Consider the following 24,089-nt stretch of genomic DNA (forward strand, 5'->3'; position numbering starts at 1 on the left):
CAACAGCACAGTGCCACCACAGCACACACCACACACCACACAGCCGCCTCGCCATTCAAACACTACTAAGTTATTTGATGGATTTCAGGCAATTTTACCCATAATTACCCACTTTTCATATTCAATGGTAACTGTAGGAAAAACTTAATGTGAAATACGTGCGCAAAGTTCCTCTGCTGCACTCAAGAAACCATTCCGCCCTCGCCTACGGCTCGGGCGTAAACGTTTCTTTCGGTGCAGCAAACTGTCACTTTGCGCACTAGTTGCACAAATAACTATTTTGTCATAGTAATTCTGTCTAGACAATCTTTGTAAACTAGGTTATGTTTATAAAATGCATGTAGTTACTTCAGCACAAGCAGATAATATTCCCCATTCCTCAATTATTCTTCTTTGGATTATCATGACAAAAAAATAGTGCACTTCACTTGGACATGAATTTCTTCTGCAGTGCTCAAATGAGAATCATTATTCTCGCCTACAAAAGACCCTTTCCCGTCCACCTGACATAAGATACTATTACATGATACATTGCAGAGAATAGTAGTGAACCGAGTGGTTGAGTATCGATAGCGTATCAGCACTATCGATTACATCCAGCTGCAACTCGCATTACCCTTCCATATAGTAAGGAGATGTATATGCAACCCGCATTACACTTCCCTATAGTAAGGAGATGTTTATGCAACCAGCATTACACTTCCCCATAGTGAGAAGATGTTTATGCAACCCGCATTACACTTCCCTATAGTGAGGAGATGTTTATGCAACCCGCATTACACTTCCCTATAGTGAGGAGATGTTTATGCAACCAGCATTACACTTCCCTATAGTAAGGAGATGTTTATGCAACCCGCATTACACTTCATTATGATAAGGAGAAGTGTATGCAACCCGTATTACACTGTATTAATCATTGCCAGCTGATTGGTAGCATCAATCGAAACTAAGAGCTAAGCCACTACCTGTTTGTTCTGTTTTTACATTATCTAGCTACAAAAACATAAGTTCTGGGATGTCCGATTTCTTGTCGGCTTGATAAATTCTATTAGATTCAACATTATGTGGCAAATATGTCATCATTTCCCTAGTTTCATTGCATGTAGTGTAATTCATAAGGACGCAAAAAATCGGATGTAGAAAAGTCGATATCTGTTTAACTAACTAGGTAAATACGAGTAGCCTACTATTACGTTTTCCTCTTCTTCTTCAGCTTGAATCATTTGATTGGTAGGCAGCCTACCATCGTTTTCTGTCCAGATCTGTACTTTCAAGTTGGATGTAGTACTGGATCCCTAGATCTTTCGTTACTTACTCACTTACTCCTCAGCTCTACAGGTCTTTACAACCCTTGGCCTCCCTCACATAGCCTCTCCATCTGTCTCGATCCTCGGTCTGCCTCCTCCAGTTACGAACTCAAGCATCCTTAGATCGCGTTCCACATCATCCGTCCACCTATTTCTTGGTCGGCCTTTCCTTCTTCTCTTATATATCTTCTCCTTCCATATACATTTCACCACTCTTACATCTCTCATTCCCAACATGTGTCCCATCCATCTTATTCTGCCAGCTTTTATCGACCGCACAATGTCTTCATTGTTTAAGAGCTCTATTTCAAAATTTTTCTTCCTCTCCAGAGACCATTCTCAAAAACAGGGCTCAAGATTCTCGTCAACACCTTTCTTTAAAAGACTCTCAGTCTTTGCATATCTCCAGTAGTAAGCACCCATGTTTCCGATCCGTATTACACCACAGGCTTCACGAATGCTTTTTTATATAATTGTAATTCTGTAGCTCTTGACAACATTTGATATTTTGAATAACTTGATAATAGCATAGTATGATCACTCGTTACTTGCTTCAAATATTGTAGCCGGGGTCTTCCACGAGCCCTTTGTCAAACTATCATACCTTCCAGTATTCTTAACGTGTTTTCGTTTTATCTAAACACAACAAACGTTTCACCAAAGGTTAAATTTATAGCATGAGAAGCATGAGATACCATATTGGATAACATATCCAAATTTCACTGTTAACCCTAGCCGATAGTTCTGTTCTAGTGAAGTATTTTCCTTTCCGTGAAGATATGTGACGGTGGTATTCTCTTTTACCGTGCCTTTCTTAAGGTGCGTACAGACTGTCGCTCTGCTCCGCAACCGAACGTCACTCCAGCAGAGCGATTGATGATCGACCGGCGAGCAACAGTGGTTCGACCGGGGAACGCGAGAAGATCTAACATCTTCCGTTTTCCGTAACGTTCATGATGGGTGCGTGGGCGGAGACTGTGGTTCGATGGTGGTACGAGGGCGGTACGAGGGCGGTACGAGGGAGGAGCGTGCTCGGTGCGGGTTGAAAGCGCGAATATGTGTACGCAGCTTTACATTCTTTTCTGCCAAAATCAGTATTAACAGACAGTAATCGGTTTAAGTTAAAAAAATTTTCTTGAAATTTGGAACATAAACGACCCATACCATGGAATATCTTCTTCTATTATTCATAATCTATGTTTTTACTGATAAATCAAATAATTGATGAATCTTGGCATAAGGTATAACAGGAGTATGTGCTCGAAAACTACCATGCTGTTTTACTGATACATCAGATAATGTAATGAATGAATGATGAATTTGACATGGTATTCAGCGTTGACAGGAGGTATGCCAGGGGCTCCGTGCTCTTGGACTGACCACTAGGGACAGGACATGCATGCTTCATAGAACATCTTCTAATGCTATCTTTACACTATTTATTGTACCACCATAAATGATTAAGTATTAACACGATATGAGAAAGTATCACCTATGGTGATACAGTATCATCTCAACTTCATACGCAAAACCATAATTTGATAAAATACTTTCAAACTTTGAATGAGTTCTACAAACCATGTGATATCTTCCTATTATATCTTTTCCACTTTCCTTGCCCTATTACCATAGGTAAGGAAAGTATTGTTTTCCGAGAAAATTAAGGTACCCCAATTTCTAAATTTCTATACGTTTCAAGGTCCCCTGAGTCCAAAAAAGTGGTTTTTGGGTATTGGTCTGTATGTGTGTGTGTGTGTGTGTGTGTGTGTGTGTGTGTGTGTGTGTGTGTGTGTGTGTGTGTGTGTGTGTGAGTGTGTGTGTGTGTGTATGTGCGTCTGTGTACACGATATCTCATCTCCCAGTTAACGGAATGACTTGAAATTTGGAACTTAAGGTCCTTACGCTATAAGGATCCAACACGAACAATTTCGATCAAATGCGATTCAAGATGGCGGCTAAAATGACGAAAATGTTTTCAAAAACAGGGTTTTTCGCGATTTTCTCGAAAACGGCTCCAACGATTTTGATTAAATTTATACCATCGATAAGCTCTATCAACTGTCACAAGTCCCATATCTGTAAAAATTTCAGGAGCTCCGCCCCATCTATGCAAAGTTTGATTTTAGATTCTGATTTATCAGGCTTCAGATACAATTTAAACAAAAAACTTTTCGAGTGGAAAAGATTGAGCATGAGAATCTCTACAATAAATGTTTTGTAACATTTCCACTTAAAATTGAAAATAAGCTCGAAATTCGAGAAAATGTGATTATCCAATTATTGCAAACTGTTGGCAACTGTTGAGTCTATTAAATGATTCACTATGAAGAGATAGCAGACCTCGTGTGTCTCCAGCGTTATTGCCCTGTCACCAGCTGGCCCAAATCTTTGAATAGTAGACTTGAGATGCGCGGGAACACTAGCGTCAGGTGATCAATTTTCATAACGGCAAGGAAAGTTGTGTGAGTGCGCCACACCAGATTTTTGTATGTTAATATTGATTAAAGGTGAAATTTGGAACAAAAACCATCTATACCATGAGACATCTTCTTATGCTATATTTTCTCTATGGTTCACTGATGAATCAAATGAGTGATGAATGAATGATAAATTTGACACAGTATTTTACCGTTGACAGGAGGTATGCCAGGGAGTATGTTCTCTAGTGATGTGCAAGTTATAATGGCAAGGAGAAAGATAGGAGAAAAACGTTGCCTCTGTCTTGTCAATGCCTTCTATAGACGGTAGCAGATACAGGTTTTTTGATGTTATATTAAATGTTCATTCTTATTTAAAATAATCAATTATATTTTACTAAGCAAGAAATTTCATTCTCTAATGATTTCATTATGAATTTACATATTTAAAATGAAATATTTTGTTAATTAATTATTAATTCTACATTGTTAAAAGACGATCTGCCAACAGAGCAAAGCGAGAAAGAGGATAGGAATACCACAGTATACATACAGTACGGAAACTTGGCTAGTACCCTGACGCTAAAATCCGCCATCTTGTTAGGAAGCGCCGCATTGTAATAGTATTGATGGTAGGTTAGGATCACTTTAATGATCCGGATCAATTGATCTGGTTCATTGCTACGAGCCAATCAGAAGACCAGGATTAGAACTTCCCAAGGTCACGTGACGTGTTTAGTATTAGCGTAATGTAAAAAGCATTGGTTAGATAGGCGATTGATTACAAGTTTCCATTCTGTATATTCTGTGGCAATACCATCGTTTATCAAACACTGCCATTATGAAGTGGACCTCACTATAATAGTAGATTACTATGTTTTACTGATGAAATTTATTCAAGATACATAATCGAAGCTTTGAATTATTTGACAATAGTATTTACCGTTGACAGGTGGTATGCCAGGGAGAAGGCTCGTAGAGTCGCGTGACCAGCGGGATGGGCAGAGCGGTAGCAATGGCCACCACCCACACCAGCAGAATCACCACCTTGGCATGGCGCTTGCCCATGCGTGGGCGCAGCGGCCACATTATCGCCATGTACCGGTCCACGCTGATCGCCACCAGTGTGTACGCGCTCACCTAAAACAACAACATACTATTATTGAATGTAACCAGTAAATATAAAATACTGTATAACAAGTGAATATTATAGTGAATTTGAGTGTATACATAGAATATAACCAAAAAGTTTAACATGAACTTAGTTACTTTTTCAGGAGAATTTTATTGATAAGAATTCGGGAGAGATAATATTTTGGATTTGTCCTCTCACATTCTTATTGAATATTTTATTATAGAAATTTGAGATTGCTTCTTCTTTTTTCTTCTTCTGCTTCTACTTCTCCTTCTTCTTCTTCTTCTTCTTCTTCTTCTTCTTCTTCTTCTTCTTCTTCTTCTTCTTCTTCTTCTTCTCTTCTTCTTCTTCTTCTTCTTCTTCTTACTCTTCTTCTTCTTTTCTTCTTCTTCTTCTTCTTCTTCTTCTTCTTCTTCTTGCCTTCAAGAGTTTGACATATTTGCCTGTTTGGATTCACAATTTTGATAGTCATAAATAGATTATGTATTATTGAAACTTTTTTTACAGGTTGATAAATAATTGTACAATGATTATTCCACTATTAATACAGATGCGATCTTTCGTAATGATTTCATTGACATCTCTTTAATAGTCATCAAACATCTTTTCTTCCCCTCAATTCATAAATGTATTTATCTATCAATTATTCCTTCAAAGTTTATCCTGACTTTCCAATTACAAACTATCGACCCATGTAGTGCTGAACTCTGTGAACAACGTTATACTGAACTTCGCTATCATAGGCTGGAGAGCTGTCAGTGGCCAAGAGCTTAGCCACACCCACAACCAATAGCGGGCGTCCAAAATGGTATCAGTAGCCTCCGATTGGCTCATTTGCGTGTCTTGCCTATCGGGAGGACTCCACTCTGGAATAATCTCAGTTATCTTGTTTGCAATCAAATCCATCCAACTACATACAGCATTAGCTGCAATTACACCTCAGCTGAGCCTGTCTACAAAATTGAGAAATTTTAGATAACGCAGAAAAAAAAGCCGAAAATTTGTCTACCAAATTCGATGATTTTCTTCAAGTACTTGGAAAAGAAAATGCTGAAAAACTGCCGGCTTCACGAATACCTTAATTGGTCCAATAGATCTTCAGTTCTGTCCATTATGTGTGAGTGAGTGAGTGAGTCAGTGCCATTTTGGTCCTAAATATTGATATAGACAGATTATAATGAAATAAAAAAACTCCAATGGAATCAATATTCGTGAAAATGTGACCTGTGTGGTCATTAACTCATGGTCCGGTACCAAAAAAAACTGTGTAGAATTTGAAAACATATTATTTGTGTTTTTGCTTCATTATAGAACGGTTCTACAACATTGACAGTGACTCGAACAGATTATATTCACTATAGTAATATGTTTCCAGCAACCTGTCATGCACCATGAAATCATTCAACAATTATTGACATTGATCAATATAGTTTCTGTTTCAAATGGGGAGGAGCCACTAGTGTGAAGTTTAAGGTCTGGCCTTCATAACTGTTCCTCGCTTCCTGCTTTTTCTCGCATGATTTACGAATAGCATTGTTGTGTAAAATTTGGATAAAGTATTGATAGAGCAGCTCCTTGGATAGCAAGCTTGTTTCTTATCGGATGTGGAGGGTGTGTAGATAAAACAATTCTGATCATTTTTATAAATTATTCCACAATATTTTTATAGAAACAAATGAAGCTGCCTCGCTACATCATTGATGAAATAGCTCAATTTTAATCTTGAAAAACCCCAAATGTTGGCTTATATTACTACTATCACCATTCCAGAGACAAAAGTTGCAAGATAAAACTTTACTCCATGCTACTATACAAAAGTTTCAAATTTTTCGTATTGCTGTTATGTTTTATGTTGGCTGTGGCATTGAAAATCATACACAACCATATTCCAGTCATGTGGATGTCGGTGAAAAAATTGTCGCTGTCCATATCGCAGCCAGGAACACTCAAGGGCCCTCAGGAGCTGTGACCTTTCAGGACCCTCAAATCCTAGGCAATGGGTTTCGAAATCCCATCGTAACTTCTCCTGTCTTATCTGTGCTAGAGTCCCCATTTTGATCCCCGTGTTGCAAAGATTTAGAGACCTCTCATAATCTAGTCATTTTTCACACAACCTTCGGAACCTTGAGCATATAATACCTAGCACTTATGGAGGGGTCCACATTATAACAGCAGTGGGGAAAGAGAGGAGAACAGAGAACAACGTTGACGATTCTCTGCACTGCCAATGCCTTCTATATAGGATCGTTGAAACCCCTATATCTGATGCATTAATGATAACACATTGTCATAATATTGAGGTTTGATATTTTGTTGATTAATTCTCATCTACATAGTTGAAAAACGATCTGGCAACTTTGCGGAACCACAATAGGATAGCGCTATCTGCTTTGTCGAATGATAGACAAGGATAGCAACACCAATGTTGATCAAATGCTGTCATTATTAGGCTGTTCGGTACCCTTTTTTACAATGCAAATGACACTAATGCAATAACATTATAGAGGATAAAATTATAAGGTAGTCCTTGTGCCATTTCTCTTCCAAATTTATAGGTGACAAAGTCCAAGATACTGTAAGGTTAGAATTTCAAGTGTACAATTTTTATAAGATTTCAGTCTAAAATAAACATGAAAACTATTAGGTGACTTGTATTATTAAATTTATAAGTAATATTCTCAATAATAAATAATTTATTATTCAAATTGGATAATCTTTTTCATTATAATTGTTAAGATAATTGAAAGAGTGAGAAAAAGTGACAACTGAAATTTTAAAGTGGTCTAATAAGCTAGTTATGGGTTGTTGAAGTGCTAACTTTCCAGATTACGTTTTCTCCCCAAATCATAAAGGGTTTCGACTATAAATATTATTAGAACTCCTCTTATAAATTCAATGAATGTATCTTTTATAACTAGAACATTTTATTCCCCATATCGTGCATAAATAGAAATGTAACTCTTTTTGTAAATTCGATAACTTGTTTATTTTGGCATTAATCGCGAAAAACGCATATTACAACAAAGCAAATGATATTCTGAATGCATTAAAAAAACTTCAATGGAAAATTCAAAACAATTTTATATTGAAAAAGATTATTGAATTTAAAAAAAAGGTGTACCGAACAGCCATTATAACGTGGCTCTCTCTATAAATCCAAACGACGTTGTTGTCTACGTGTCAGTAGCTATGTACCAATTTTGATGCTTATTTTGTGCTTTTGCTTTATCGCTCTTTTGTCATACACCGTTATTCTCTCTATTTCCACAATACACATTGAATTACTGAGAACGAATACTGGTATTTTGTATACTGGAATACAGAATACAAATAAATTGGATAAATAACAAAATTCATATGAATATATCTGCATCCCATACAAAAATCTCATTGCCTTCCCAGAGCACAGATTAATATGTTGATACTGATAAATGGAAATTCCATGCTATAAATGTTGGTTCATTGAAATCAAAGCGCGATGAATTCGCTTGCAATGAGAAGCTTTTAAATTTCTATCAAATGGAGTAGATTATTTTGTTGAGGTGCTTTGTGTGGGGCAAATGAAATTGGGATGAGGGACATTCTCTGTGTAGGACATGCAATCTATTATCATTGACGACCCATCATTATCACTATGCATATGACAAAGAACATTTTTTCTGTTGTTTATTGATATTTTGTCCCTCTCAAATCTGTGTGACATGATTGATTGAGCCTTGTTTTTGCAACCGTAGCAGCAGCCTCTGTGTTTTGTTTCTCATTTGAGCATTAGCGCTCCAACACACGAGTGACCATCATTACTCATTTGAAAAAATGTCTGTCTCAATGGAATTTCAATAATTTTTGCCACATATTTTTCGTCGAGAATCAGACATACTTTTCCCAATAATACGATCGAAATGGGGATAGTATGATTCTATGCTTTAACAAGATCACCAAGTTCAATCACAATGTGTGATAATGATATTCAATTCCAATTCAATTCATTCACAAAACACAAAAATACAATAAGAAAAGGCAATATACAACAAAACAATAACAGTAACAATGATATCAACACATTTAAAGACAATATTGCTTAAATGATGTGTGCTGGAAGAAATAGGGGGAAAATACCTTGCCAACTATGGTTTCCCATGTAATATGCAGGTAAGGTATAACTGGAAGGGAAGGGTGTGTGATAGGGAAGTGGAAGAAGGTGATTGGATAGGCAGGGCTGAGGGCTGAGGGAGACATATCCTGTCGATAGAAATATTTATTTATTTAACCAATGAATAACATAAATTACAATACTCCAGAAAACAAAATCAATGGCTTTCAAAGGTAAATATCCATCCAGAACCAAGATAGAATTGAATGGGAAGATAATAGAACAGGTGAAAAATTTCAATTATCTTGGCAATGATGTAACCTATGATACAGATAAAGATATTCATAACAAAGTATCAAAGTTCCAACGAATATGTGGCAATATTCATAGAAACCTCAAAAATAAAACAAGGGAGGGTACTAGAATCAAATTCTTCAATACCATCGCTGTACCAACGCTGCTTTACGGAAGTGAGAATTGGATCCACACACGTAGAGTAGACAGCAAGATTCAAGCTGCAGAAATGAGGTTTCTAAGAAGTGTGTTTGGCTGCACTAGAGCAGATAGAATCAGAAATGAGGAGATAAGAAGAGCTTTATCTGTTACACCTTTACATGGAAAAATCATTCAAAACAGAATGAATTGGTGTAGTCATTTGAATAGAATGCCTCCTGGACGAATATCTTTGGAGGCTAAATGCTATAAACCTGCTGGGAAAAGAGACGTGGGAAGACCGAGGAAAAGATGGGTGCCGGAACAGGTTCTTCAACAAACCTAATCCTTGAAGTGAAGAAGAAGAAGAAGACAATACTCTATAGAGGAATAAAGAAGAGAATTGGCATATACACGAATGGTATAGGAGATTCATGAATAACGCATCATCACGACTGAACTACTGGACTGATTAACTCGAAATTTTCGTAATTGATTTTTAATTTACCGAGGATGGCTAGAGGACTTTTTAAAATTCTTCAAGATTTCAGTGGCTTAATTTTTCAGAATGACAATTTTCTATAGAAAAATGAAGAAGAGAATTGGCTTATACACGTATTGGATACAAATTCAAATTCAAATTCAAATTCAAATTTTATTCAAGTAAGTTACAATACATTCTGGTTCATACACGAATCTACAATAAATTACAGTACAACAGCCAATTATGCAGCAAATTTCACATATTATGAAAACTTATTAATTACAATGAAGATTGAATGCAACATTAGAATATTGATAATATAGTATTGTAATATAACTACATAAATCAGCGGTGTTTCAACAATGAATAAATGATAATTTCAATGAATAAATATATACCCCACTATATATTATATGTGTTGGGGTATAAGTAATTAGTTGCTTATTGCGTGTAATAATTACTATTTACAAACTTCATTCACTGATATGGGATTAAAGTTTTTTATAATAAAATTAGTAAAAATGTATAATACAAACAAACAAAATTATGGAATTAGTAAATAAATATTAATGTTCTATTAAGGATAATAATAAGAAAGGTTATTTTTAGAAAAATGAAAAACAGTAAAGAGTGGAATGAAGAATAAATAGTTTCAATATTTACAGTCTAACTAAATTTTCACAATTTTCCACTCCAATATCAACCAACCATGAAAATAAACTTTTCTTGAACCTGTGTCTATTGAATTCTTCCCTAATGTAACTTGGTATTGAATTATAAATTTTTGGTCCCAAATATGTGTAGTTTCTTTGCCCAAATGTAGTGTTCATCCTTGGTACTATTGAATACGTGTTTCTCTGCCTTGTTTGATGGTTATGATCCGCCAGTCTTATGTGTTCGTTGTTTCTCCTCATTCGCGTGATGATAGCCTGGATGTAGAGTTGTCTTACACTCAGTACTTTACTGTCCTTGAAAAGAATGTTCGTGGGGAATTGATTCTCCTTGAAGCCTATTATTTTTAGTATTCGTTTTTGAAGTTTATAGAGAGGTTCAACATGTGTAAAATTCGTAGCTCCCCAGATAATTATGACGTATCTTAAAATTGATTGCACTAAAGAAAAATAAACAGTTTTTAATGTCTCATAGTTGAGGATTTTACGGAGTTGATAGAATTTGTAGAGAAGCTTCCTGATCCGGGTAATTGATAGATTAATGTGCTTGTCCCATTTGAATTTGTTGTCCACTATTGTTCCTAAATATTTTATTTCATTGACTTGTTGAATTGAAGGGCAATCACACGGGTTGTTGGTGCTTCCACAGTGATGCAGGATTATTGAAGAATCCGGTGGTCTCGTCCGTTCTGTCAGAGAAAAGGCTAAAAATTTCGTTTTTGTTGCATTTACTGTAAGCAAATTTTCTCTTAACCATTTATCGACTTTGATCAATTCTTCCTGTGCCAGATTAAAAACTTCCTCCCAGTGATACGGTGATTCAAGAAAGACGCATCATCACGTCTGAACTACTCGACTGATTAACTTGAGATTTTGAATATAGATTCTTAATTTACCAAGGATGACTATAGGTCTTTTTTCAATTCTTCAAGATTCCAGTACGTCAAGTTTTCAATTAGACCCTTCGGAGCGAAATTTTGCATAACGATTCTTAATTTACGAGGATGGTCAATTACAGTAGGTCAATTTCCCAGTTTGTCAAGTTTTTAAGTAGATCCTTGTGGAGCACGGGTTACCTACTAGTTAGCAATAAATTCATGTGACCCTAATAACTGTTCTTGAAGTGTGAGGTGAAAAAATCTACAATCGATATGCAGAGATAGTGTATTGTTTGGATATATCTTGATAACTATTTGAATTTGATTCAGTTCATTAGCAACATAATTAAAGAAAACACAAATTGAAATAATTTTCAACAACTCTTTTTAATATTATAAAATAATATATACAGAACCTGGTTTCGTGGCTTTACCAGCCACAAATTCAGCTGTTTGTTTACAACTACTTGTAGACACAACTGTTTGTTTACAACTACTTGTAGACACAACTGTTTGTTTACAACTACTTGTAGACACAACTGTTTGTTTACAACTACTTGTAGACACAACTGTTTGTTTACAACTACTTGTAGACACAACTGTTTGTTTACGACTACTTGTAGACACAACTGTTTGTTTACAACTAATTGTAGACACAACTGTTTGCTTACAACTACTTGTAGACACAACTGTTTGTTTACAACTACTTGTAGACACAACTGTTTGTTTACAACACAACTGTAAAGCAACATAAATTCATGTTTCCATCTTTAATTTTCAAGTCATAAAATTAATATTCTCAACCATTACGACAATTCATGTAATTGTTCGATACTCAACTTGATATCTTTCTACAGATGGAAATTACTGAGATATCGCAATTATAATAATATATGTTGCAATATCTCAGTAATTTCCATCTTTAGACTGGCTGGCCACTATGGTCTCGTAAAATGAGCGCTGCTATCCAAAGGTTGTCAGTTTTGTGTAAGGGTAAGCATTCCTGACCGGCAATTAGTAGGTACTGGGTTCGATTCCCGGGCTGACAAATACTTCTTGAATAGTAGCGCTCATCGAATTTCCATCTAGCTGTTTACCCTGTTGTCAATATTTGCAGTAGAAGAAGTCTTTGGGGTGAATTTCAGTATTTAATTTGGATTTTCGTTAAATAATAATAATTGATATCTTTCTCTTCCCTTACTCCATTTTTTCACCGATAAACCTGATGTATCATTAATTTTCAAAGTGTCATAGCGCCATAGGCCAATTCAAATACATAATGTATGATCTTGGAATATCAAGAAATGAAAAATCTACTTACTCTTATTTATTTCTTGATAAATAATAGTAGCCAAAAAGTTACTCTTGGAATACTCTACTTTTACCAGTGAGATTAGCCTATAACTCGAAAAATAATAACTATAATAAACTGAATCATGCCAACATATTTCTAATTGTTAGTTCTTCATTTATTCTGATCGCGATTTTTGATGCCTCAAGGAAGAAACTTTCTATTTCATACATCTGTCCACTTCATCTCTATCACATACAATACTCTATTACATGATGTATACTCTTGAAACACTATACTTATGCCAGTGAGATTATAACTCTGCAAATAATTGTTTTCATAAATCAAATCATGCCAACATATTTTCAATCTTCAGTTCTTTATTCATTCTGACAGATGTTCAATGCTCCAAGGAAGAAACTATATACTAGCTCTCCACTTTCATTCATCTATTTACTCCATCTCTATTACATGCTGAATCTATTCCAGTCACATCTGTGAAACTCCCAGAGATGACCTTGACCGGTGAAGGGAAAGCAGAAAATGAATTATTAATAGGCTTGCGATGTGCCAGCTTTTCATATAAAAACAAGAGTAAGAGGCTCTGTGGGAGTCTCCCATTCTAGGGTTGAATGATTTGTTGACGGAATCTGGTTTGTATTCCAGGATCTTTTCTTCTGATGTACTCTAGATGATTTTTTCTGCTCAACTTTCAGACAACTTCATTCAGTAATTTTGAACTCCTTCAATGTAACATTATCATCCGTTTGCAGGTGTAAGATCTTTAACGGTGTTTCTCAAAATTTTATATCCAATTACTATAATATAATTAAGAGTAGAATTGACTTATACATGTTCGGGATAGTAAATACGCAAATGACGCATTATCACGTCTGAACTACTGGTCTGATCAACTTGAAATTTTGCATGAAGATTCTTAATTTACAGAGAGGATGGTCATAGGTCATCATTATCACCCGTCTGCAGGTGTAACATCTTCAATGGCCTTTCTCAAAATTTCATATCCAATAAATTATAATAATAGTCCGGGCGCAAATGTCATTCCGTGGTCATTTTTGAGTAACAGTCGTGGAAGATGTCTCAATTTCTTCGTTAGGTCTAGCATAATAAGGATCGTGATGATGATAAGTCGAAATCACAGGCAAACACCTCAAAAAGAAAGATGACCGCCAAAATTTTCAGGGGTTTGCTGTATCGCTTGTATTTCAATAACCGTTCAAGATATTCAAACGTTTTTTCAGACGAAAATATTTAAAAACTCTTCTCTACAATTTTTGTTTTTTGAAAGTTTCTTCTAAAACGCATATTTTTTCAGTTATAATCTATAAAAGCCCAAAAAAATGTTTTTTTTTCTCTAAATTTGTTCAAATTTAATTCCATTATAACTTTCTTCATGCAAGAGATACTGAGAAATTTCAAATCTATGAAACTTAGAGCGTTTATTGAACTTTGGAATGATATATCTCCATGCGATGTACGTCGGAAAATGAGTTCTCCAGTTTCTTTGGAGGGCGCTGGAAAACTCATTTTTTGACGTACCTTGCATGGAGATATATCGTTTCAAAGTTTAAGAAACGGTCTAAATTTCATAGATCTATAATTTCTCTGTAGCTCTTGCATGAAGAAAGTTATAATGAAATTAAATTTGAACAAATTTAGAAAAAAGTTTTTTGGGCTTTTCAAGGTTATAACTAGAAAAATATGCGTTCAGAGGAAAATTTTAAAAAACAAAAATTGTAGAGGAAGATTTTTTAAATATTTTCGCCTGAAGAAACAAAACGTTCGAATATCTTGAACGGTTATTGAAATATAAGCGATATAGCAATACCCTGGAAATTTTGGCGGCCATCTTGTTTTTGAGGTGTTTGTCAGTGATTTCAACTTATCATCATCACGATCCTTATTATGCTAGACCTAATGAAGAAATTGAGACATCTTCCACGGCTGTTACTCAAAAATGACCACGTAATGACATTTGCGCCCGGACTATAAAGAAAATAAATTAGCTTATCCATGTACAGAATAGGAAATACTCAAATGACGCATCATCACGTCTGAACTACTCAACAGATCAACTTAAAATTTTGCATAAAGATTCTAAATTTACAGAGGATGGTTATAGGTCTATTTTCAATTCTTAAAGACTTCAGTACGTCAAGTTTTAAGTTTGTCAAGTTTTCAGTTAGACCTTTGCGGAGTGAAGTTTTGCCTAAAGATTCTATATTTACAGAGGATGGACATAGGTCTATTTTCAATTCTCCAAGTTTTCAGTTTGCCAAGTTTGTAATAAGACCGTTACCTGCCAATGCATTCACAATGTATTCAGTGAACTCGTTTCCATGAATATAATTATAATATAATAGAATTACGTTATCGTTCCTTGACAAAGTTTGGATAGTTATGTCAACACACGAATCTATAATTTACAATATCATTCTTCTAGGTTTATGAACAAGTAATGTGGAAATTCAATTTTATTGTCTCATTGAAATGTAAAAAAATTGTGAGCGGGTTATCAAGTATAGGATTGAGAAGGAAATAAGTCATAAGTGTGCAATGCACACTAGAGAAAACTAGAGAATACTGAGAGAACTGGGAGATACAGTATACTGTGTGAACTGAGAAACTTGGAATGCATACAAAGTATAATATAATATGATCGTTACAATACAATTGGGCTCCATAACATAATATAACATTGGATTGGGCTTCATAACATAAAAATCAATAACAATGAGCAGCCTATGAAGAAAATGGAACATATTTTTTGAAAACTAGTTCAAAGAGAATTTTTGGTAGAATGAGAATTGTCCTTAGAATTATGTGGTAGCGGTTGAAATTTATTACCTCGTGTTTATCTGATATTAGAATCTTGGGAGGTATGCAAGAAACTCCTTGAAATGTTTATCGATATTCTGAAGGGATGAGCATCCTGCCTCAACTCACATAAATAATTTCAATTTTCTCTTATCTTCCCTTGCACCTTCTTCAAAACTCTATTTCATGAAATTGAACTAGCCTACTGTCTAATAATTCATTAAATTCTTCTTTGAACTCTGGAATGAGTAGACAAACATTTTGAATATACAAGCTCCTCATAGCAGTAAACAATTTATAGCTGCTTTTACAGCAAACACTATATAAATTGTGTTTGCTGTTCAGTCGCCATTTCGTAATGTTTGCATGAACCGCTAATTTGGGAGGAGATTGTCTAGGCCAATGGCAGCCATGATAGGTCTCTGCTTCACCGATAACGGTGCTCGGCCGTTAGTATAAATATACTGAAATCTTTGTGAAGAGAAGAGCTACATGAATTAAGCTATTTTAGACTATACGTAACCTTATCTAAACTTGGGAGAAGAATACCTTATTTTTCTCCTCCCTATCATTTTGATAATGTAGGCTACTTATTGTATGGACAAATAAAGAATATCGATCGTTTGAGAGGATCCTTGGATACTTTTTATACAGTAGCCTATTCTATTTGAAGGGAATCATGCCATTGATTGAAGATTACTTTCGAAACTTAACATTATCCTATTAACGCTCGTTTGCAGAGTCGTCACATAAAGTTGAAAACAGGCAGTTAACTTATTTACGAAGCCATAACTCCACTTTTCGTTGCACAGACGTCAAAGTGAACTATAGCTCACATTCAACTAACAACGCCCGATTAGACACATGATTCTGTTGCACAGTCGTCTGAGGGAGCTTATTATTAAGGCTCGTATGCAGATACTCGGTTTAACGGAGAAATATCAGCTGTTTGTTTTAACTCTGTATGAAAAACATTGTCATAAATGCAATCATACCCTACAAGTAAACGTCGTTTAGCGTTGAATGTGGATGGTTCATGTGGTCTTCAGTAAGCCGAAAAAGGAAAATATGTACTATACTTTAAAGTATTACTAGCCGTCAGGCTCGCTTCGCTCGCCATATCCGTCTAGCCCAATAAATCGACCTCGCCCAATTATTGTGAAATTCGTAAGCTACAGAGCTCGTAACCTTGTCTTTTCCAACAAAGAGTAGGCTGAAAGGCTCAGGCGTTCTCATGCGTGAGGACCTCACGAGGCGACGTGTTGCGCTCTATAGACAAACAGTGGACACATACGGCGTGAAAAACGTGTGGACCAGTGATGGCCGGGTGATGTACGTTGGTGAGGATGGACGGCGATCTGTCGCCAATCTTAGCGACCTGTGTGCAGCTTCCGACCCAGCCTCCTTGTGATGTGTACCACTGTCAACTGGATACTCTCATGATTTGATTGATATTATTTAAATTGGAACTGGCTTGTTATTTTATTCCTCGTTTGTTGCAACGGACTGATTCTTATTTTCATTTTTTATTTTTTTGTTCTTTTCGATTTTCTTTTCAGGTTAAAAAGACTGAATTGATTGAAACCGAGTGTTGAATCTTCTATGATTAGTTGGTTAAACTCTCATATTGTGATTTTATTGTATCGTATAGTACTTAGTTCAGTACTTCGTATAGTAGCCTACTTATTGCTTATTTATATTTCTATTTGTATATTTTCTCGCATCTCTGGTTATTGATCTCTGCAGAAAATGTAATTTTATTTTATTTTAATTTTTGAAAAACCGATCTCAATGGATTCCTACGCTATCAAAACAAACTGTTTCTAAATGAATCTTTATATTATTCTCATTTCTTTTTTGGAATTTGCAATGGGTATTCTTCTATATTTATATTTATCCTGTTAAATTAATCCATTCTACTGTAGCTTTTATAGTTTATTCGAGAGTTTAAGAGATTAATAGATTGGTCTGAAATTCACGGATGGATAATTTTGAGTAATTCACTTACTGCAATGTATTTTATTCATTATATCATTATTAGTCATCATTTAATCAAACTAACTTATCACTTACCTAACTCACACACGTTGCTTGATTTGGCTATTGTAAGTGATCTTGATTATGTATCCATCTATGGCCAGGAACCGGCGCCTTCCTTTTCTATGCATGACATGATATTTGTTGTTTACAATCTGATCCATAACCAGCAGGCACCCTATACCTTCTCTTACAGAAGCTTCAAGCATTTTGATTCGGAGAGATTTTTGTTTGATGCTTATAATATGCCATGGCACTCTATTGTTCAAGTTGATAATATTGACGATAAAATCATCACATTCAACAGTATGATTCATGAGATTTTCGATAGACATGCTCCTCTGCGGACTTCTCAGTTCAAGCATAAGCCTGAGCCGTGGATTGATGCGGAAATATTGAATGCAAGACGAGAGCGTGATAGGGCTCGCAGAACTTTTAGCAGGACAAGCTGCAATTCCGACTACAATGCATTCAAGACTTTGCGTAATCGAGTCAAGTCACTCTGTCGAAATGCAAAGCTTAGATTCTATCATCGGCAATTTAATCAGAGCAACTCTGCTTCCACTTTGTGGGAAAATGTGCGAAGGCTGGGCGCTCATCCCAGTAAGTCTAAGGCAAATATAAATGTTCCTCTCAATGATCTTAACAATTTTTTTACTGCACAATCTTCTCAATCTACATCTAACGAGTTCGATGATCCTGTCAGTCAGACTGTCCTTCAATTCAATCATGACCCACCAGAAAATCAGTTCTACTTCTCCTATGTTATTCCTTCGACTATTTCTCACATAATACTATCAAGCTGCAAAAATTCGAAAGGCATTGATGGCATTCCCATATTGTTTTATAAGAAACTTCTTCCCATTATTCTTCCCTCGTTGACTCATATTTTCAATTTTTCTCTACAGAACGGAGTTTTCCCTTGTTTATGGAAGTACTCTATTGTTCGACCTATCCCTAAAATCCGCAACCCTACTGAACCTGGGGACTGGAGAGCAATTCATATTTTGTGTTCGATTTCAAAGGCTCTGGAGAGAATTGTGCACATGCAGGTGAATTCTCACTTGAATGAATTGGGTTTCTTTTCGAAGTACCAATCTGGTTTTCGCCCCAACTTCAGTACTAGCACTGCTCTTGTGCGCATCACTGATGACTTGCGGTTAGCTATGGACAAGCGACAGGTAACAGTCCTTGTGCAGTTTGATTTTCGAAAAGCATTTGATAATGTGTCACATCTCTTACTTCTTCGGAAGTTGAAGCATCAATGCCACTTGTCTGCGTCAGTAGTTGCCTGGTTCTCATCATACCTTTCAGGTCGCTTTCAGGCTGTTAGTGATGACTCGGGCAATATGTCAGCTTGGTCTCCGGTTTCGCGGGGTGTACCGCAGGGATCCGTGCTTGGCCCATTACTTTTCTCAATATTCATAAATAATGCACCTTTGGTCTTTCAGGATTGTTCTTTCCACCTCTTTGCAGATGACCTAATCATCTATTCCCATACATCAGTAGAGAACATTGCCAACTGCATAGAGCATATGAATCAGAATGTGTCTTCCCTCCTTCAATGGGCTACAGCTCATGAGCTTGTCATTAATCCCGTGAAAACCAAGACTTCGATTTTTGGCTTCTCCAGACTTCTCAACCGGATCGAGTTGGATAGGATTCCTGCAATTGTGGTTGGTGATGTGCAGGTGGCTTACTCTAAGTGCTTAAAAATCCTGGGTATCTATCTTGATGAAACTCTTAGTTGGAGAGATCAGACTACTCATTTGTGCAACCGTGTATTCGCTGGAATGCATCAGTTTAAAAGGCTCAAAAACTTCCTGCCCAGGAGCATCAGAATTCTATTGGTGAGGTCATTGATCCAGCCCTTGCTGGATTATTGCTGTTTGGCTTACATCGATATCACAGCGGAACAGAATACTAGGTTGCAGAGGTCACTAAATTATGCCGTCCGGTTCATCTTTGACGTGAGGCGTGATGACCACATCACTCCTTTCTTCGAGGAGCTAAGGTGGCTCAAGTTGGTGGAGCGGCGAAAGTATTTTCTTCTCGTTCTAACCTACAGGCTCATAGTGAGAAGCGATGGACCGGACTATCTTCGGGACTCCTTCACGCTCCTTACTGACATCCAGCCTAATCGAGGTACTAGGTCTCATGAGCTCACCCTCCAAATACCTCTCATCGAACGGCTATTCTTCAATTCATCTTTTCTGTGTCGGCCTGTCGTGCTTGGAATTCCTTACCATATAATTTGTTACAAATCAATTCATTGGAAAGCTTCAAGAGAAATTTGTTCATGTATCTACTCGAGGGTAGGGTCTGAATTATTATCCTGTTTGTTACTTTCTTTTTTATTCCATCCCCTTTCGTTCACTCATAATTGCGTTCAGTTCATAATTTGTTCATCCATGATAATGATAACAATTTCTAGCACTATTCTTCTCAACTTCACTTGCTGTCACTTATTCCTTTTGACAGATTGATTGTCTTCATATTCTCTTTTCATTCAAATCTTCATCATCTTTCTATTGATGAATATTCTTTCTTCTTCCTCCTGTCTTTTCCTTTTTTTTTCTTTTTTTCCTTTCTTCTTCACTTCTTTATACTTATCTGTTCTCTTCGTTATGCATAATTTATTCTCATTGTCCATGTAATATGTATCAAGCTTTGATACATATCAGTTCCTTTCTCTGTTAATTATAATTAAATTATTTGTAGCTTAAATCTATACTTAATTTTTCTTGTAATTTGTTGAGTTTCAATGTAATAAGCAATATTCTTTTGTTTTTTCTTATCAATTAGTGTTTGCCATAGGTCTTACCAGACCTGGCAACGTAAGATGTAAAATAAAATATCAAATATCTAGCCAGGGGGCTACGCCCCCTGGACCGCCAAGTATGAGATCAGCAGGCTCGCTTTGCTCGCCTGCATTTTTCATTTGAGCATTTTGATCATATGTTAGGACAATCCATTCGGGGGTCCAGACTAAACGGATATGGCGAGCGAAGCGAGCCTGACGGCCACTAATATAATATTCCCAGGATTCAAGTAGCAGTGCCCAATCAATTTTTCCGCGATAAATGCATTAAAATCTTCAACTTGGTGCCAACCTAACAAAGTCAACTCAACTTAATGCCAACCTGACAAAATTATTAATTCAGTTGCCAGTTAACAACTGTTTTGAAGAGGTACTCTATCTAGATTATAGTTCTATAGTAACATATGATATGGAAATTTCAATTATAATTGAGATATTGGGAGAAGAAACTTTAAGAAGAACTTTAAACCCTTAAAAACAACCCTTAGAGTTAAAATATTTCCAAAAGATTTCTTAGTGCGCCTCTAAAGGGCCAACTGAACATACCTACCAAATTTGAACGTTTTTGGTCCGGTAGATTTTTAGTTCTGCGAGTGAGTGAGTGAGTCAGTCAGTCAGTGAGTGAGTGCCATTTCGCTTTTATATATATAGATGAAGTACAATACAGTACTTTTTATTATTATACATGCAAAGTTAGTAGACAACGTCTGTCTACTAACGTTGTTATACATAAGGTACTAGATGGGAGACGGGTCTCCAACTATCGAGAGAGGTATGAACAATATATATTACTGTATGATGAAGTAAAATCAGTATCCGTTTATCAGATACATACAAGTAGTTCAAACTAAAGAATTAATATAAAACTTCAGTAGATTCGTATTCAATGTGAAATTCAGTGAGAAAAAAAGAAGAGGAGGGTAATGCAAGTTGTAGGGGAATGAGGAGCAGTAGATGTCTAGATCTGAGAGTGAGAGAGAGAGTGAGAGTGAGAGTGAGAGAGCTAGTAAGAGAACGAAGAGGAGGATGACGAGAGGTATAAAAAAAGATTACAATGAGGAAACTGGAGAAGATGATATGAGAGGAGATGTTGAAGGAGAAGAGTCACAGAAGGAGGATGAGGAGGAGGAGGAGGAGGAGGAGGAGGAGGAGGAGGAGGTGAATGAGAAGGAGAAGGAGGAGGAGAATGAGGAGGAGAAGGAGTAACAGGAGGAGGAGGTTGTGGCGGAGGAGGAGAAGGAGGAGGAGGAGAAGGAGGAGGAGGAGAAGGAGGAGGAGGAGGAGGAAAAGAATGCATCCATTCATTTGTAGTTTAATGTCTGAAGAAAAAATGAGAAAAACACGAAACAAATTTCCAGTGAATTCGACGTACTTTGAGACTCCACTCGCTTTCCATAGCACTCCATTTCAACAGAGATATTGTTATGAATTTTTCACAGTACATTCATATTGATATACTGATACAGCTTCTTTAGTGAAATATATACTCAATACCTTCAGCAGTTTTTGATTTAAAAATCAAGATGAATTTAAATTCTAATTAATCTTGTTATTTCACTAAGATAAATCTTCATTTCAGGAGGTAATCAATACAATATGACAGTTTCACTACAAACGCTCTGTAAGGTAGTTATGAGAATAACTGCAAATTTTGAGTGAGCTTGTCTTTTTTCGTTAGGGCTAGTCTTGAATTTAATAGGCATCATAGCAGAAACATGTTGTGAATGAACAATTCTAGAGAAGGGTACTTAGATTTATATTTTTATTTATATTTGACTGAGCTATATACAATAATTTTTGAAATAAAGTTTTAAGAGTGGATATTGATGTTATTGAACTTGATAGTGATATTTACTACATGAACGGTAGTAATCTTTACATCTATTTGAATGGGCCAAAGGTACCTTTAAATGGTAGTAAATTCTGAGAACTGGTGAAACTCTGTTAATATCATCATTATTCTTCATTTTCATTATTTTTCTCCAAAATTATTTTCGGTGATCACTTGAAACATTTGGCGCTCAGGTTTATTATTTTGTTTTATTTTCAATGAAATTTCGGGGAAGGAACAGTTTTGGGCAGTGCCTGTGGTCCTCATTCATTTTCATCAATTGGGGTTAGATTGATAAAGGCAGCTCTTTATTCAAAACCTGGGAGGGCGAAGTTAAGGTGCAGCCGGCCCTCTCTTACACTTAACCCTCAAAGTACTTTGTCTACCTGTGCTGGTTTTGTGTATTATTAAATAAATAAATGAATACAATGTGAATACGACTTACCAGCACTGACACGGCCTGCGAGAAGCTGACGGTGTGACAAAGTGGGGCGCCGAACGGCCAGTACTGCAGGATGAGCGTGCTGACAAAGCTGAACGGCACACAGAGCACGGTCATCATGATGTCGCCGACAGCCAGGTTCACTATGAATATGTTGGTGACTGTGCGCATGCGGGCCGACGACAAAACCACGTAGCAGACTAGCCCGTTGCCCACTAGAGCCACGACGAATATGGCCGAGTAGGTCAGATAGATGGCTGCCTGGAAGTAGGCCGAGAAAAGCATGCCGGGGACTCCGTCAGAGCAGGCAGGCCAACTTGAGTCGTTGAGACCGCTGCTATCGTTCGTGAAACGGTCCTCGTAGAACGGGCAGCTTGAGTTGTCGCTGAACATACAGCTATCCATTCTCACTGTCACTAGATGTGATACTTGAAGAGGGAGAAATCGATATTCACTGGGATCACTGACTGTGGTACTTCAATATTTCCATTTATCAAACGATCGCTCAACATACAACATGGTCAAGGAGTAGTTGGAGTTAACAATCAACATACAGTTATCCATTCTCACTGTCACTATTTGATTTGATACTTGAAGAAAAAATTGATATCCACTGTCATTATACTGTGTGTGATACTTCAATACATCCACTCATGAAAAGTTTACTAGAATTATCAATTTTCTTATGCTACAAATATTATTCAAATTATGAAAAGATCGATCACTCATCATACAGATTTCTGCTATCCATTCTATCAGATCACTTTCACTATTGGTTTTGGAACTTGAAGAAAACATTTTTAATCACTGCCATTATTGGATGCGATACTTCAATATTTCGCCTTATGAAAATATTCATTCAACAAATCAACTTATGATAAGATCACTTATCATTCAGCTATCCATTCTATCAGAACACTGTCACTATTGGTTGTGATACTTGGAGAAGAAAAAGATATTATTTACTACCATTATTGGTTGTGATACTTCAATATTCCACTTATGAAAAGATGAGTTTGCATTGAAATCTAACATTGAAGAGATTTGTATCCCCTTCCACTAGGCCTATTTGGTTTTGAGATCGATCCTTACGATACAATATTTCCACTCACCAAAATTTGTGTTCAAGTTGGAATGTAACCTTGAAGAGATTCATGTTAACTGATATTTCAATCTTTCCACTAATGAGAGGTAAATTAGTAAGTTATTGGAATCCATCATAGAGAAATATAGCTTCATTAACTGCGAAAATAATAAACTGGTTGTGATACTTGAATATTTTCACTTATTTAAAGATTTTGTTGATGGAATTCAACATTAGTGATTGATAAGGATTGTGTGGATTGTAGTGTGTAGTATAGGTTTGATCTGTGATAGTTGAGTTCTTCAACTCGTATTTTAATTTTTTAATTAAT

At 36.2% G+C, this 24,089-nt stretch overlaps 1 protein-coding gene across 1 annotated transcript in view; it reads right to left on the reverse strand.

Annotated features, from left to right (window-relative positions):
* LOC111048968 (RYamide receptor-like) overlaps nucleotides 1–23,227 on the reverse strand; it is a 34,724-nt gene extending 11,497 nt beyond the window's left edge. Inside the window, exons 1-2 of the mRNA XM_039420268.1 lie at nucleotides 22,678–23,227; nucleotides 4,668–4,864 (exon numbers count right to left, since the gene is read on the reverse strand). Of these exons, the coding sequence (XP_039276202.1) occupies nucleotides 4,668–4,864; nucleotides 22,678–23,079 (599 nt within the window). The 5' untranslated portion in view covers nucleotides 23,080–23,227. The remainder of the gene's footprint in view (nucleotides 1–4,667; nucleotides 4,865–22,677) is intronic.
* Between the last annotated feature and the right edge of the window lie 862 nt (nucleotides 23,228–24,089).

This window comes from Nilaparvata lugens, chromosome 2 (genome assembly GCF_014356525.2).
Source record: "Nilaparvata lugens isolate BPH chromosome 2, ASM1435652v1, whole genome shotgun sequence".
Taxonomy (NCBI): domain Eukaryota; kingdom Metazoa; phylum Arthropoda; class Insecta; order Hemiptera; family Delphacidae; genus Nilaparvata; species Nilaparvata lugens.